The sequence below is a fragment of the Plutella xylostella genome, chromosome 8, assembly GCF_932276165.1.
Source record: "Plutella xylostella chromosome 8, ilPluXylo3.1, whole genome shotgun sequence".
NCBI classification, from domain to species: Eukaryota; Metazoa; Arthropoda; class Insecta; order Lepidoptera; family Plutellidae; genus Plutella; species Plutella xylostella.
This window is the reverse complement of record NC_063988.1, coordinates 3,025,495-3,040,521: the sequence shown is the minus strand read 5'-3', so window position 1 is coordinate 3,040,521 and position 15,027 is coordinate 3,025,495. Positions and strand designations below refer to the sequence as shown.

The following is a 15,027-nucleotide window of genomic DNA, read 5'->3' as shown; positions in this document are numbered from 1 at the left end:
AAAAAATTGATTGCACAACTATCCCCAGGAGCAGTCTACAGGTCACTTTGGGGAGTTCAGAAGAAAGCTGCTTTAATAGAATACCCTACCTCAGCGGAGGTATCAAATTGAAGTGCTATAACACTTTTAGAAGCGGTGCACGTTACCCGATTTGTCGTCATCCATGCCGATGCGGCTACGGCGACTGCAGGTGGTTACTCATGCTTCGTTGGTGTGCCCTTGTATGGCTAACATGACCAACCTTGGCAGTAAACGTTCGTCTGCATATGCCATAATCACTGATGAATAGCGCACGTTACTCGATACCATCTAAATAAGTCACTCATAATGATGGCTGATGATGATGATGACCGTGCTAGCAATAGTGCAGGCGGTTCCGCTGAGCATAAAATCTCTTCCCAGACAGGGGGCGTTTGGATCTGGCAACCAGAACAGGAGTGCCAGGTGTGCGCAGCGATGCAGGTGGGACAACACAGCCGCCAGGGCAGGAGTACATGGCTGGGTCTATGCAGCGATGCAGGTACCACAAACCGGTGGCCAGGGCCAGGACCGGGTGTACAGCCGCCAGGGCAGGAGTGCATGGCTGGGTCTATGCAGCGATGCAGGTACCACAAACCGGTGGCCAGGGCCAGGACCGGGTGTACAGCCGCCAGGGCAGGAGTGCATGGCTGGGTCTATGCAGCGATGCAGGTACCACAAACCGGTGGCCAGGGCCAGGACCGGGTGTACGCTGCGATGCAGGTGGCACGAGACGACGGCCAGCGCAGGAGCACAGGGCCGGGTGTATGCTGCGATGCAGGTGGCACGAACCGGTGGCCAGGGCAGGAGCGCAGGGCCGGGTGTACGCTGCGATGCAGGTGCCACGAGACGGCGGCCAGCGCAGGAGCACAGGGCCGGGTGCAGGTTACACGAAACTTCAATTTCACCGAATCGGCCTGCCTACCCTCAGCGGGTAGGTACCGGCGGATCACATTACTCGCCGCACATGCCACAATGTCCCAACATACTGAAACTCGGAGCCACGTACTTCCTGTAAAAAATCCTATGACGGTCCTGGAAAGCTCCTGTTTGTAAAGCCTTACATAAGCTGTAAGTGCATTATTGTAATAGCAAAGTTTTTATCAATTCTTTTCTAAAAATATTAGAAATTGAGGGTAGAAAAATATATTTTTACTATTTTTTCCTGTATAAAATTAACATATGCTTTACTTAAAGCGGTCATTAATGTAAGTATCTAGCTCAAGCGCCACTAGTAGGACCGGAATATGTGATCAATCATCACCACGACTATTGAATCGGACCCTACTGCGTGGGATAAAAACCCCAAGCGCCGGAGCATTATGACCAGTGGCTGAGCTTTTAAAAGCAGTAAATAATAGCATTTTACTCACGGCTTATCAACTCAAACCTTCGTTGCGAAATCCTCAGCAATGGCTGCGTGCGCAGCAGCCGGCAGGCCCCGCGCCGCCTGGTCCGCATCACGCTACAGCTCCCGGCAGCGAGGACTCCGCAAATTCAATATTATATTTTTCCCCGTCGGAGCGAAGCCGACGAGAACCGTGGCTACATTGAGCCATTTTGCCGAAGTGTTCACTTCAAAAATCAAAAACCAACTGAGGCGCGCGGGCGACTCACTCTATTTATATAGACACCCGCACCTTGCAAACTAAAGGTGGAGAGAAAAATTGACTTTATTTAACTGTCACTGTGACCCTTATGATGCCGAACACGGAGAAAGTCGAAACGCCATATCTCCACAATGTTTAACTAGGTTTCAGATAGGCTCAGACTACATAATAGAGAATATACATTCTGTGTAAAAGTATCGGGATTATATCCATAAAACAAAAAATGATTGTTATTATCGAAATTTATTTGCTCCTTCAGAAACGATACAACATACTGATGCCATTTTTTAAACGCTGTTTTCAGAGTTGTGTTTAGTACTCACGGCGATTTCTCCTTATTGTCTTCTATCGATTGAAAACAGTGCCTCAAAGTGGTAATTTGAGTTAAAAAAAATAATAAGCTAAAGCCGTGAGCTGCAGCTATATCTGGTTAATATAGTTAATGCTCGATGGTATTTGTTGAGTGTTTGCTCACAAATTCATTCACAATGATGATGTGGTGCAAAATCTTTTCTCGATTTTTTTTCCTCAAATCTGGCTTTTTTCGTCAAATTTGCTGAATGAAATTCTATATAACCCGCAAATAATATTATTTTCCTACCGTTTGACTTTCTGGCAAAAATTCCGAGTGAACAACACCACGATAGTCAAAGAAAACAGTCAACATGACTTTAACTAACAATCGATAGAAGACAAAATGGAAAATTCGCCGTGAGTGCAAAACACAACTCTGGAAACAGCGTTTAAAAAAATGTTGTGATGATTAGATAATTCTTTGGCGTATGTGTAGGGTAACGTAACGTACCTAGGGACATTTTCGACTACCCCAACTTTGAATAAAGCTATCGCAGCGTACAACTAAGATATTAATGTGAAATTTTCTTTATTCGGTAGGATATATAATCTATTATCACTAGTATTTGTGCTGGAGCTTTGGTGTGGCCAGATTTTATTAAATTAAGATAAAAGTAAAAATGCTTGTTTTGACCCAAGGTACGTTACACGTTTGTACCTTGGGACACTGTTTCCTATGGCTTTGTACTATGGAAAATGCAAACTTCTAAATAACGCCTTATATCTCTGTTCTTATTGATTGACTGCATCTCTCTTCTGTCCAGTTTCACTCTGCCACTAATAAGAAGTAATAAGAACAGAGATATAAGGCGTTATTTAGAAGTTTGCATTTTCCATAGTATAAAGCCATAGGAAACAGTGTCCCAAGGTACAAATTTAATCGTGTCCCAAGGTACAAAAAAGCAATATTTAACCAAAATTTAAATATGTTTATTTTTAATTTAGAAATCTTTCAGATAATTGCCATGTCATAAAATTAAATAACTGAAAATTTATACGTGACATCCATGTCTCTATTTTGGGCATGCCTCAATGAGATAACGCAACTCAAAAAACTATACAAAAGCTACTTTTGACTCCAAAAAACTTCATATTGTCTTCACCACACACTCGATGCTGGTATGATCACGAGACTCACTAGTTTTGCCAAGCGAGTAAAATACTATGCCTAGGGTAGAATTTTAATGTGTTTATTCAGCCGGTTTTTAAAATACAATCAATGTCCCGAGGTACAAGCGTCCCAAGGTACGTTACGTTACCCTACCTATCGTTTCTGAAGGAGCATACTTTGAAGGAGATAAAATAAATTTGGATGAATAACAATCATTTTTTGTTTTATTGATCTAATCCCGATACTTTTTACACAGAGTTAGTATATGCATATGTTTTTATATTATTATTCAATAGTTTACATCGCTTGATAGTTAAAAAAAAAATTGCTTGCGGCCCGCGACACCATGACTTAAACGTGTTTGTGGCCCTTATATAAAAAAGGTTGAGTACCAATGTTCTATGCCTAATAGTTAAACTGCCATTTAGTTGATGTATATGGTGTTGCAAAAAGGGTATAAAAGGCTAGTACGTAGAGGAAAAAAAACGACTGCTTAAATACCTAAAATTTATTTAACAAAATAGTGTCATACAGTTATTCAAAATAACAGACGTAAATGATAATTTGCAATACAACCTAGCATCCTAATTAAACCAGGTACTTTTCATAAATTTCTCCCACTAACAGAAAATAAAGAACAATCATCGACGAATGCAGCACGAAGGAATGTTGGCTAAATCTAAACTATACACGGTCAAGCGTCGCCTATCTCCGTTCGGAACACTAGCCTTGCAGACAACGATCGCTTACAACATCTACAAACTTAAATAAAACTCGACCAACACAATCTTTACTCACAAATATTAGTTTGCCGACTTGTCATTAAAATATAAATATTGTTTATGAATTTTAAATAAGATGTGGAGTCTTACATTAGAAACAAAACAAAATATAATTACTTCATAATACTGTTTGCGTAACTGCTTCTCCTCCAAAGCTATTACATTACTTAACAACATTTTAATAATCTTTTTGGGTTTCACGATTATACTTCTTCCATAAGGATAAGTTCTCTTGAGATGGGCAATGTATACCACTATTTACAGGTCATTGTCTTGTGCCCTATTCGTCATGTAGACACTGTGTCATAGTAATATACCTTCAAAATACATAAGTACAGCTAAGTGGCAGAGGAATGTCTACTAAGTTTTAGGTTAAAAACCACACACGTCACATTCCAAACCTAGAAACATTATGGCTGCTAGATTTCAAACACATCAAAAGCACGTCAGCATGGAATAACTTAAAAGTAATACTTAAACGTATGTTTTAAGTATACTTACTGGGTCCCACATCAAATTATATTTAACAAAGTAACATAGTTTGTACCGCCAACATTCACTAAGTGCGACTTTACCGTGCAGTTACACAACAGATGAATCTTTACGACTAACAGCGTTGTAATGGTGGGCGTAAATAATACAAAAAATACCCTGCGTGAGTCCCCCGCATGTAATCACACAGTAATATCGAATATTACTCTACAATAAAATTACATCAGTCGAACGGTTTAATTTTAAGGAAAAATATAGTTTATATTTTCATTTTCGAAATATACAACGGCTCCGGCGGCGGCCGGGCGGCGTGTGGGTAGTGTCCGCGGCGCTCGCGTGTCTCATTAGCTGTAGGGCTGCTGCAGGATCTCTGTGAGCAGGCGCTTGAGCGAGTCGACGCCGGTGAGGAAGCCGCAGTCGGGCCCGTGGTGCGGCGCGGCCGTGGCGAGCGGCGACGCGGCGTCGGCGCCGGCGAGGGCCGTGTGCGCGAAGTCGATCATGCGGATGTCGACGCGCGGCTCGGGCGGCGCGCGCTTGTCGGGCCAGGACTCGCCGGACGTGCTGCAGTAGGCGGTCCAGCTGTCGGCCGAGTCGGGGCTGGGCGCGCGCCGCAGCTCGCCCGCCGTGGGCTCCTCGTAGCCGCCCATGGTCTCCTCGCTGTGCGGCTGGAAGGGCTCGCGCTCGCCCTCCGCCGCCGCCGGCGCGCTGGGCGGCGGCGGAGACTCCTCCTCCGACCCGCCCTCGTACACTATCAGTAGTGAGCTGGAAACAAAACGGGTGCGCTTGTTAGGGATTTGTTATTATAAGCTTTAATGGGCAGAATAAGTAGCAATGAATGTTAAAACCATTTCAAAACTTGATCATAATACATATTTTAGGTATCTCACTCTTCTGTTGAACTGTCTCAACAAAAAATTCAACAACAACATTTCAACTAACCACGAATAGAACCTATAGTTGGTCTGCTTGGCAACAGCATGCCTCAACTCATCCAAGTCCTGCAAGACGCGGCGCACGACGCGGCGGCGCAGTGGCGCGCCCGTGGCGAAGAAGGCGCGGAGGGCGTCGCGTAGCCCGGCTTCGGAGAGCGAGCGGCCCCAGTACTTGTCGCGGCGCACGCATGAGCCGCTGCCGTCGTATACCTGCGGGGGAGAGGAAAATAATAATAGGGTTAGTACACAAATATACAGGATGTAAATGACATGCTCCCGAAAACTGAAATCACGTGATCTACTGGTCAAACCAACCCTGTATAGACAAAAAAAACATTATTTTTTACTATTAGGTGTGTTGTAGAAAAAAAAAACCATGGATGGGATAGGGATACAGAATAAACATGATTACTAAGCGTTTTCACGTCCAAAATTTCCCAGTGTCTCAAGACGAAAGTATTCGAACAGTGCGTGTTGCCAGCGAAGACCTACAGTGCCAAGAGTGATACCTAACTTTGGGCTTCTTAAATAGGCTCGAAGGCAATCAGCGAGCTATGGGAAGGGATATGTTGAGATTGCTCAGCGTGTCTCTACGTAGTCTAATTAGAAGTGGACGTCCTGTGGCTGAGATGATGATAGGTGGATTTTTTGCTTGATCCACTGCTCCCCTATGTAGGTTCCACTCGAGAGCCAGGTGCAGGTGCTTACACCCCCACAGAGAAATAGAATAGATTAGCTCCCCTATGTCCTTCAGTGGCCAAGCAGCCTAACTAGGTTGAGTAAGGCCAATTAGGGTTGGCCTTGGTCCATTGGTCAAGTGTAGTACCTGCATCCCGCACAGCCTGACCCCGAGCGCGGCGCTGGTGGACGCCTGGCACTTGGCGATCTGCTTGCTGCGCTTCTCCGCGCTGGCGTCGTCGCCATGCTGCCGCGTGCCCATCTTCACGTCCAGCACGCACGGACGACTGTAGGAGGAGGTTATGTTCTCCATCATTAGGAAGTCTGGAAGTGGAAGTGTTGAGGTGAGTTAAAGATGCCGAGCGAGGGTCTTACTATCAAACGGAGACACGAGATAAACGCTATAAATGTATTTTTTTTATACACTCGCTGACTTTATGTGACTATCAAAAACATAAAACATTGTTTATGTTTTATATTGTATAGTCACATACAAAAATACAGCGAGTACTTATCTAATTCGGGCTGAAATTCAATATGAATGTATTGTATGAACATAAATAAAATTACTTGCTCCAGAGGAGCTGTGATGAGGAGTGAGTACAAAATAATGACTTAAGAAAAGTAGCAAGAATCAACTTACATTGTTTGTTAGAGTTGTCCATGTGAGCAATGCTTTTGAGCACCTCGCTCGCATTGCCATTTCGGTGCACCTTAAATCTGCGAAGGTAAAACATCACGTTAGTCCACTGTCCAACTGGCCCGCAAGCGGCTTAAGTTAAGGATCGAATTGAAACACACAGGTAGTTGCAATCTCTTATAATTTATTATTATAAAAGAATGATTATAGAATTACCACGTGACGGGCGTCGTCGGCATCCGACCGCGCATCGTTCGCTAGTGGCTAATGTCATGTCATGTAAGTAAATAATGCTGGCTCAGCGCCCTGAAATATGACAAAGGACACATGACAGTTGTCGAGGCGAGGCGGGGTGCGGGTGGGGGTGGGTGCGAGGGGGACAGATACGCACTTGAACACGTCGTCTCGCTTGCGCTTGCCGGTGAGCGAGGGCTTGCGGCCGTCGTCGCGGAAGCACGGCGAGTAGCGCTTGTCGGGCTTGGCGCCGCCCGCGCTGGACGCCTGCATCACGCCTGCAACAAACAACGCCTCCTCATAAGTACAGGGCTCACAACACACGCGGCTCGGTGCGCGGGGTCTCCGCCGGGATCGAACCCGGCGCGCCCGCTGCATGCTGCCAACACGGTTAGCTTTGTGACAATTTATTATAATTAAATTAATGATGATAAATGAATACTTGATTACACGGTTAAAAAGGGTTTGTTTATCGTGTACGTGTCGTGTGAGCGTGTGGAACGTATCTGCAGTGTCGGTGTGTGTGTATGTTGTGTGTGTGTAGTTTAAGTAAAGATTTACAAACCCTGTATGTAAATGTTACCGGTAGGGCTAGTGGGGCGATGGTCCGGCCGCCGCGCCGCTCCGCCGCGCCGGCTCGCCGCCTTGCGGAAACAACCAAACTAATATTGTGTTCCTCTCCCTCCCCCCCCGCGCGCCTGCACCCGTCCCTCTCGCGCGCAAACCCACCAACCGACCTAACACTAATACTTTCTAGCAGTTTCTTTTTCTTCTGCTGTGCTCTGAAGGATAGTTTATAAGATGCTTAAGGCAACCTCCGGGTTTGCAGTAGGTAACAACGATATTTTCATTAAAATATAATAGTCGCATAGAGCTCAAATAGATGCTAGATGAACCAGAGAAAAGTTTTAAAGTTTATAGATTTATTATTATATTTTTCTTCCTAAAAAATATATAGAATGGTTCACATCACATGCAATATCACAACTTTAGTAAGTATAACAAACGAAACTTACATTAATATTTGATAAACAACCATATCATATTATGCCAATTTAAAACTGAAACCACTTTAATTTCCAACCCACAAAACATTGCTTTCGCTATAGTTCATATCCACTTATTGATTTAGCGTACAGTTGGTACAGTATAATAATATTTTAATGTATTTATGGCAGATATCGAAAGTTACGTATCGTAAGTTGTTTAAAGAATTATGACGCTATTTATTTAAAGAAAAAAAAAGGTAATAGGTAGGTACTTTATTTAATGAAGTCTGTTCCAGTTTTCGGAAAATAGTTTTTAAACGTAAATAAGTGTGACGTACATTTTATGCTAATTTGTCATTTTGTTTTCTCAGACGAAAACTTATCTGGCTATTATTATTGTGAAGATACTACTCTTACCGGTTTAAAAACGGTTTGTATTAGCTTATCATTCGACACTATCCCAATTTATAGAAAGCAATATTTTAGGAGGTTAGAGATTAATGTGGTTGATGCTGTACTTACCAGGTATTTAGGTATGCTTAATTCCTTAAAAAAACTACCTATGGAACATATTTATTATTAGAACATTGTTGCAAAGTGCAGCCAGCAAAAATATCAAAGCAAGTCTAAGCAAAAAACATTTCAAAATATTTACATTACATGGGACATGGGCGATAGGCATATATCTGCTAAATAAGTATTCATTCCCATTGCAAAGTATAAGATTTACCATTAGGTACTCCCATTGGATGATAATTCAATTTGCTAACTGCTCTTTCCGTTCCTAAGTATTGCAAAACTAGATGAACTATGTTGTGTTATTGCATGTAGGTTGATATGATCAGCTTCTGTTTCAATATTTAAAATAACCTAGTTAAATGTATCGACCGCTATTATGACTGCTGAATAAAACATATATTTTCCGTGCAACTGAATACTTCAGGGAAGTTTTTAAACGATTGGTGGGTTTGCATAAAAATCGACATTCATCCATCGCACGCACATTAAAATAACATTGATGATCAAAGAATCTCGGCCACCAAGGAAACTATATTCTTTTTATTAACTGGGTATCATACGCGATAAGATATGATTCTCAGTCGGTGAAGCGATATAATCGTGTTCACTGATTATTCATTTATCAATACCACGGACGGCGTACAGAACTGTGTCAAAAAATAACAATTAAAGTTCCTTGGCGCCCTCAAATGCAATTAGATCAAACGAAAACAACTAAAGTGTAACAAAAACGTTCAATTAAAAGGTTTGTTTAAAAAGAAAAATAAAAATAATGAAGGTCAAAGATGCAATGAATGAATAATGCATTCAGCGAAACTTAAAAGCATTTGATTCGAGCAAATTTGCACCTGAGGGGTGTAAGTGTCGATGCTCACCTTTATACCGGGGCACGAAGCTCTTGATGTCTTCGGGAATGTTCTGGTAGAAATGCAATTCTCGAATATTGAGGGGCTTTATGACCGTGCTGTCATTCAGCACGAGCAGCCGCGTGTGCCCGCCCACCTGGAAAACAACAACACTCTATTAAATAAAAGAAGAAGGAATATCATTTTATTCGACGTCATCACCATCATCATCGTGACCCATCTCGTCCCCAATGCTGGGGCACGGGCCTCCTTCCAATGAAGGAAAGGTTTAGTATAGTCATAAATATTTCTCTACCACCATTTCACAAAGGCTCATTCAATAATAATGAAATGGCGAAAGAAACTCCTCGAGCATCTTTTCAAAATATATATAGTGCAACAGCAGTGGGACAAATAACTGGGATCTGCAGCTGATTAGGTTAGGATGAGTGGGATACTTCTCTACATCTGTACCGATTTTATAATCATAAAGTATAAAGTACAAAGTACTTGAGTACCGTTAGTAAATACAAATTCCCTAAAGTTTTATTCTTTTAATAAACCCTCGTTGAGCATTAATAATCAATATAATTAAATTGATAAATTCCAGTTGAAAGCAGAATAAGATACCTAATTGTAGTATCAAAACATATCGTTGGTGTTTCACAGAAGTTTTAGTCACCCCTTTTATAACCGATAACGAATCTCCAATTGTTTCATTGTATGTTGGAAAAAGACACAACTATTATTAAGAACCAATTATAAATTATTTATCAATGGGTATTCTTTGTAACAATAAGTGGTATAAGCAAAGTAATGATGACTAATTAAAATAATTAGTAATGATACAGGTAAGTATAAATGATAATTACGTATGTATTCATACATATACACGTGTTTAAAAATATAAAATATACGAACAGGTAAATACCCATTTACTCTACTGTAGATAAAGTTTGAATTGATACACATGTATCTACTCAGGTACTTACTCTATATTTTTTGTAGAGCGGCGATGAAATCACGCCACCTTTAGAACACGTCATTTTATGTACTTACAGCAAGTACATACTTCAACCTATACAATCGTTTCGGCGAATAAGGTATGAAATGAGCAGCTGAAAGTGGCTTATCATTATGCAAAACGTGCAGGAGTGCTTGGTACTGCATTAGTAATAGCTACATCGGCTAGTGAGTATTACAACTATTTACAACAATCGAAGATGTTGCCAAAACAAACCACGTAACTCTATTATCTTTTGATAAGAGTACGTTGTACTGAAAACAAGGCAAGGACATAGCTCTAAAAACACGTGTTGATATAAGATAGTGAATTGTAACACTTTAATCTAGACTTTTCTATTTCTGTGTTGCTTGCTTACTACGAACGAAGCATTCACCTTTCAAGAATACTGTACATACACCACACCACAATAATATGTTGCATCTATAGTGTAACTGTAAGATTACGTTGTTTTACAATGCATTCTAAAATAACGTTGAAACGTTCATGAACAGCTGATTTAGTGAAATAAAGTAGGCCATTGCACACGCAGCTGCGGTCTAGATCCACGCAGGTTTATCAAGTTAATTGCACTGAGAATGTCAAGGTGTACCAATCTAATTAAAATTGCAATCAAAAAAGGTCGAGAATCTAGATTCATTAAGTTACTAAAACGTTTCCTTAGCCTTTTTAGGGTTCCGTAGCCAAAATGGCAAAAACGGAACCCTTATAGTTTCGTCATGTCCGTCTGTCCGTCTGTCCGTCTGTCCGTCTGTCACAGCCGATTTACTCGGAAACTATAAGTACTACAGTGATGAAATTTGATGGGAATATGTGTTGTATGAACCGCTACAAAAATATGACACTAAATAGTAAAAAAAAGAATTGGGGGTGGGGCCCCCCATACATGTAACTGAGGGATGAAATTTTTTTTTTCGATGTACATACCCGTGTGGGGTATCAATGGAAAGGTCTTTTAAAATGATATAAAGTTTTCTAAAAAACATTTTTCTTAAAGTGAACGGTTTTTGAGATATCAGCTCTCAAAGTCGTAAAAAGTATGTCCCCCCCCCTCTATTTTTATAACTACGGGGTATAAAATTCTAAAAAAAATAGAGGTGATGCATGCTAATTAACTCTTTCAACGATTTTTGGTTTGATCAAAGTATCTCTTATAGTTTTTGAGATAGGTTGATTTAACTATTTGCTGCTACGGAACCCTTTGTGCGCGAGCCCGACTCGCACTTGGCCGGTTTTTATTTGATGGAAGGCAAACAGCTTGTCCGTATCTAATATCATAAAAATATTAACATTGATGGCTCTCTTATATTTTTATGGTATTTGTAGTTTGTCAATAAAGACTATAAGTACCTACGTCTATCTATCAGCGAGTAGATGCTCATTAACCACAATATTAAATTTCAGAGAGCGCTTATTTCTATTTATAAAAGACGTAGACGGGAGAAACTTTTCGCTGTAACCTCCTAGGTGTGCAATGTGTATCCTGATGATGCTAAGCGTTAAAGAACATTACCCACACCTCAAGTGATGGACTAGGCCTAAAACCCTTCCTTCATTGGAAGGAGACCCGTGCCCCAGCAGTGGGGACGTGATGATGACCCACACCTCAAAGCTAGCTAGCTTATGCTATTGTGGATCATTATTTATATTTGTGCCTTGTGACTTGTTCGCTTATAAGTGGCTAGTTGGCTACTAATGAAAAACTTGCAATTGATCGAATACTATTTTAGAGCTACTGAAACTTAAAACCGATAGCTACCACCACCTATTTCCAAACAGTTGATTTTATTATTCTTTCTTTACGTGATATTACGCATTATCAAACAAATAACATGTTATGAATAACAACCCACAGAATTGCTACTTTGAGTTCTGTGATCTAAAAACCATCCTAATAGTTATTGCTACAGCGTGGAAACATGGTAGAAACTACGCTGTTACTTCATAGAATAAAATAACATCGACTTCTATTTAGTAATAACACTTTACACACCCAACTAACTTCAGGCGGCCATTGTAAATAGTCAGCAAATCAATTCATCAATCAAATAATGATTTATGACAACAACATTGTTGGAACTACGCATTTAAAGCTAGCAGCAGCTAGCTTTAAAGCTAATTTAAAATTAAAACACCGCAGCTACAACTACGCCTACTTTCACGACTGCTGTTAAGTATTACAAATGTATTTATTATTATATTGATAAATGGTGCATTTACATGTATGTTGAACAGCTGTTGGTACACTGACCCTACACTCGTACACACTTGGAGCGTCGACCCCACAGTCACTCTCTAGGGCATCCGAGTCACTTTGGGCACCAGACTCGTTTTAATCAATTCAGCCTTTTCGGTTGGAGGTTTCATTTATATTCTATATCCGTTAGTTAAATATAGATTGGAAGAAACGCGTGGGTTTCTCCTGATTCGTGACCAAAACATGTTTATCACAATGTGTTTATAACAGTGACGCGAAATTTCTATATCTTTTCAATTAAAATGATTCATCGATTGCTTTTTAAATATAATAGTGAGCACAAAAATAGATTATCGCCTTTTTATGAATGATTTGTCAACGGGTGAACTAAATAATGTTTCTGCCGCACACTCCATAGGTTCTTGACCTAACACATTAACCACTTCTCATGAAACCTACTCAAAAACAGATCTATAATAATGCCTTAAATCCAACTCAGTAAAGTTATAAGATAGAGTAATAATGGCTTAAATCCAACTCAGTAAAGTTATAAGATAGAGTTATAAAGGTCTTTAAGAAGGAAGAATTGCAAACTGTAGGTTAACAAACACTTATGTTGTCTTCTACCTACTACAATAAATATAAGTGATATAAAAATATGTATTCCAATAATAAAACACCGAAAGCATGTCGCCATAATAAATAAAATCACTCTTTCAACATACTAATGGAGCGATCACAATATTCACTAATGCAAATGGACTTACATCTGGAGGTTGTCCAACTGAATTAAAATATAGAACTATCGATTTGGCGATGTTCTCGAATACAGCCCTGTTTTGTAGCACGGAAGTATTGAAAATCATAACAGTTACAAAGTTAACGATCTAAGAATCACGTTTCATTGACCGATTTAAATCAATATGCGGATCAAATGCACTATAAATGCGAACAGACAATCTTGACGAGCTTAGCGTACCGAAGTGCAATACATTTTGCATAGGAATTTCAAGACGATCTGAAGAAACAAATTCATCAACAAACTGGTATCAATCTTTATTAGACCATGTCTCGGAAGTCGCAACAGCGAAATGCTGTGGATTCACTGAGCCACTTTACAGTCATAGAGAATGCAACCAGTTGACCGAAATGGAATGACTCATATTTGTGGAAATTCTGGAATAATTGGCGTGTAGCCATGATGTGAAAGTTATGTATTCATAACTCTTCAAATTTAAAACCATACAGTAGCACGAGTTGTGATCGGAATTTGGATGCGTAGAAAATGCAAATCGTACTACATATCCATACTGGAAAGCGTCGTAGTATTAAACAAAGTAGTTAAGTATGTAGTTATAAGTTCTAGCTGGGTTGAAGAAATGTTCGAGGAAATGGGGATGTTGGCTGTGGCTGTGACATAGAGCAAAGAGATCGCCACCGCCCCGCTGCCCAACTCCTTGTTCCACGGAATGCCAGCGACAATTTACACTTAGGTACGCACCTTCCCTCTATAGTACAGATCAGACAGCACGGCAGACAAACCGCATTGAGACGATGTGCTACACACCTGGTTTTATCAGGGTGACAATACGGATGATGTGCTACCCACCTGGCCTGGTTTTAGCAGAGTGACAATACTGTCGATGCGCTACACACCTGGTTGTGCAGCGGCAGCACGTCCACCACGTCGTCGCAGGGCGAGGTGGGCGACAGCAGCGCGTGCGAGGAGCTCTGCCGCTTGCGCTCTGCGCCGCGCCGCTCCGGCTCGCCCATGCCCCAGCCGAGCGAGTACACCATCACTTCGGCAGACCCGCCGCCGCCGCTGTCCACCTGCAACACAGAACAGACATTCCGTAAGGCCACCACATATATTTCGTCGTCGAATTAAATAATTTCATCCGCAATATCCTTCGTCAATTCAAATCAAACCATCCTACGACATAAGCATATAGAGATCCCTACCATTTGATGGAAAAATCATAAAACAAAGACTAGCTATGACTTAGCAAGTCAAGAATGTTTAATGCGTTGGATTATTATAAATTATAATAATGTTATGACAAATTATGAAATATCATGTAGACTTGCAACTTGTTGCCATATTGACAAAGAAAATTATCGCAAGCGTGGAAGTGGAATGTTACAAACTATAAATGATCAAAACAAACAAAACGAGGTCGTATCTCGAACACGTAGTAACATACCAGAAACGAAAACACAGGAAAGCAAATCTAAGAGCAAACAAATATACCCCCCGCTAGCGTTGGTAATACGTCATACAGCTATGTATTTATAGGGTGATAATATTAACAATAATTCAGACGTAAATATAAAGGTGAGTCGTCATAAATGTGGCCGATATCATCTGAATACAAAAACATTGATTGAGAAAACAACAGTTCGATAACAATACAGAAATAAAGCATAACAATGGGTACTCCACTTTTAGCAGCTCAAAGAAGCTATAAATAGTTTCGAAATTCTTATTATAGATTCACGTTATAACTAAGATACATAATACAACTAGCTAGTTAATAAGTTTAGTACTGAGTTGCGCTGAACAAATGAAACAAAACAAAGGCTCGCCATTGAAACCAGAACA

At 40.7% G+C, this 15,027-nt stretch overlaps 1 protein-coding gene across 3 annotated transcripts in view; it reads right to left on the bottom strand.

Moving 5' to 3' along the window:
• Window positions 1–4,366: 4,366 nt before the first annotated feature.
• Window positions 4,367–15,027, bottom strand: part of LOC105382532 (inositol hexakisphosphate kinase 2) — a 45,138-nt gene continuing 34,477 nt past the window's right edge. For all 3 annotated transcript variants that reach the window (XM_011552432.3, XM_011552433.3, XM_011552434.3), the window contains 7 exons: window positions 14,082–14,255; window positions 9,235–9,361; window positions 7,009–7,129; window positions 6,621–6,697; window positions 6,126–6,301; window positions 5,307–5,509; window positions 4,367–5,129 (listed from right to left, as the gene is read on the bottom strand). In XM_011552432.3, coding sequence (XP_011550734.2) covers window positions 4,712–5,129; window positions 5,307–5,509; window positions 6,126–6,301; window positions 6,621–6,697; window positions 7,009–7,129; window positions 9,235–9,361; window positions 14,082–14,255 — 1,296 coding nt within the window. In that variant the 3' untranslated portion in view covers window positions 4,367–4,711. The remainder of the gene's footprint in view (window positions 5,130–5,306; window positions 5,510–6,125; window positions 6,302–6,620; window positions 6,698–7,008; window positions 7,130–9,234; window positions 9,362–14,081; window positions 14,256–15,027) is intronic.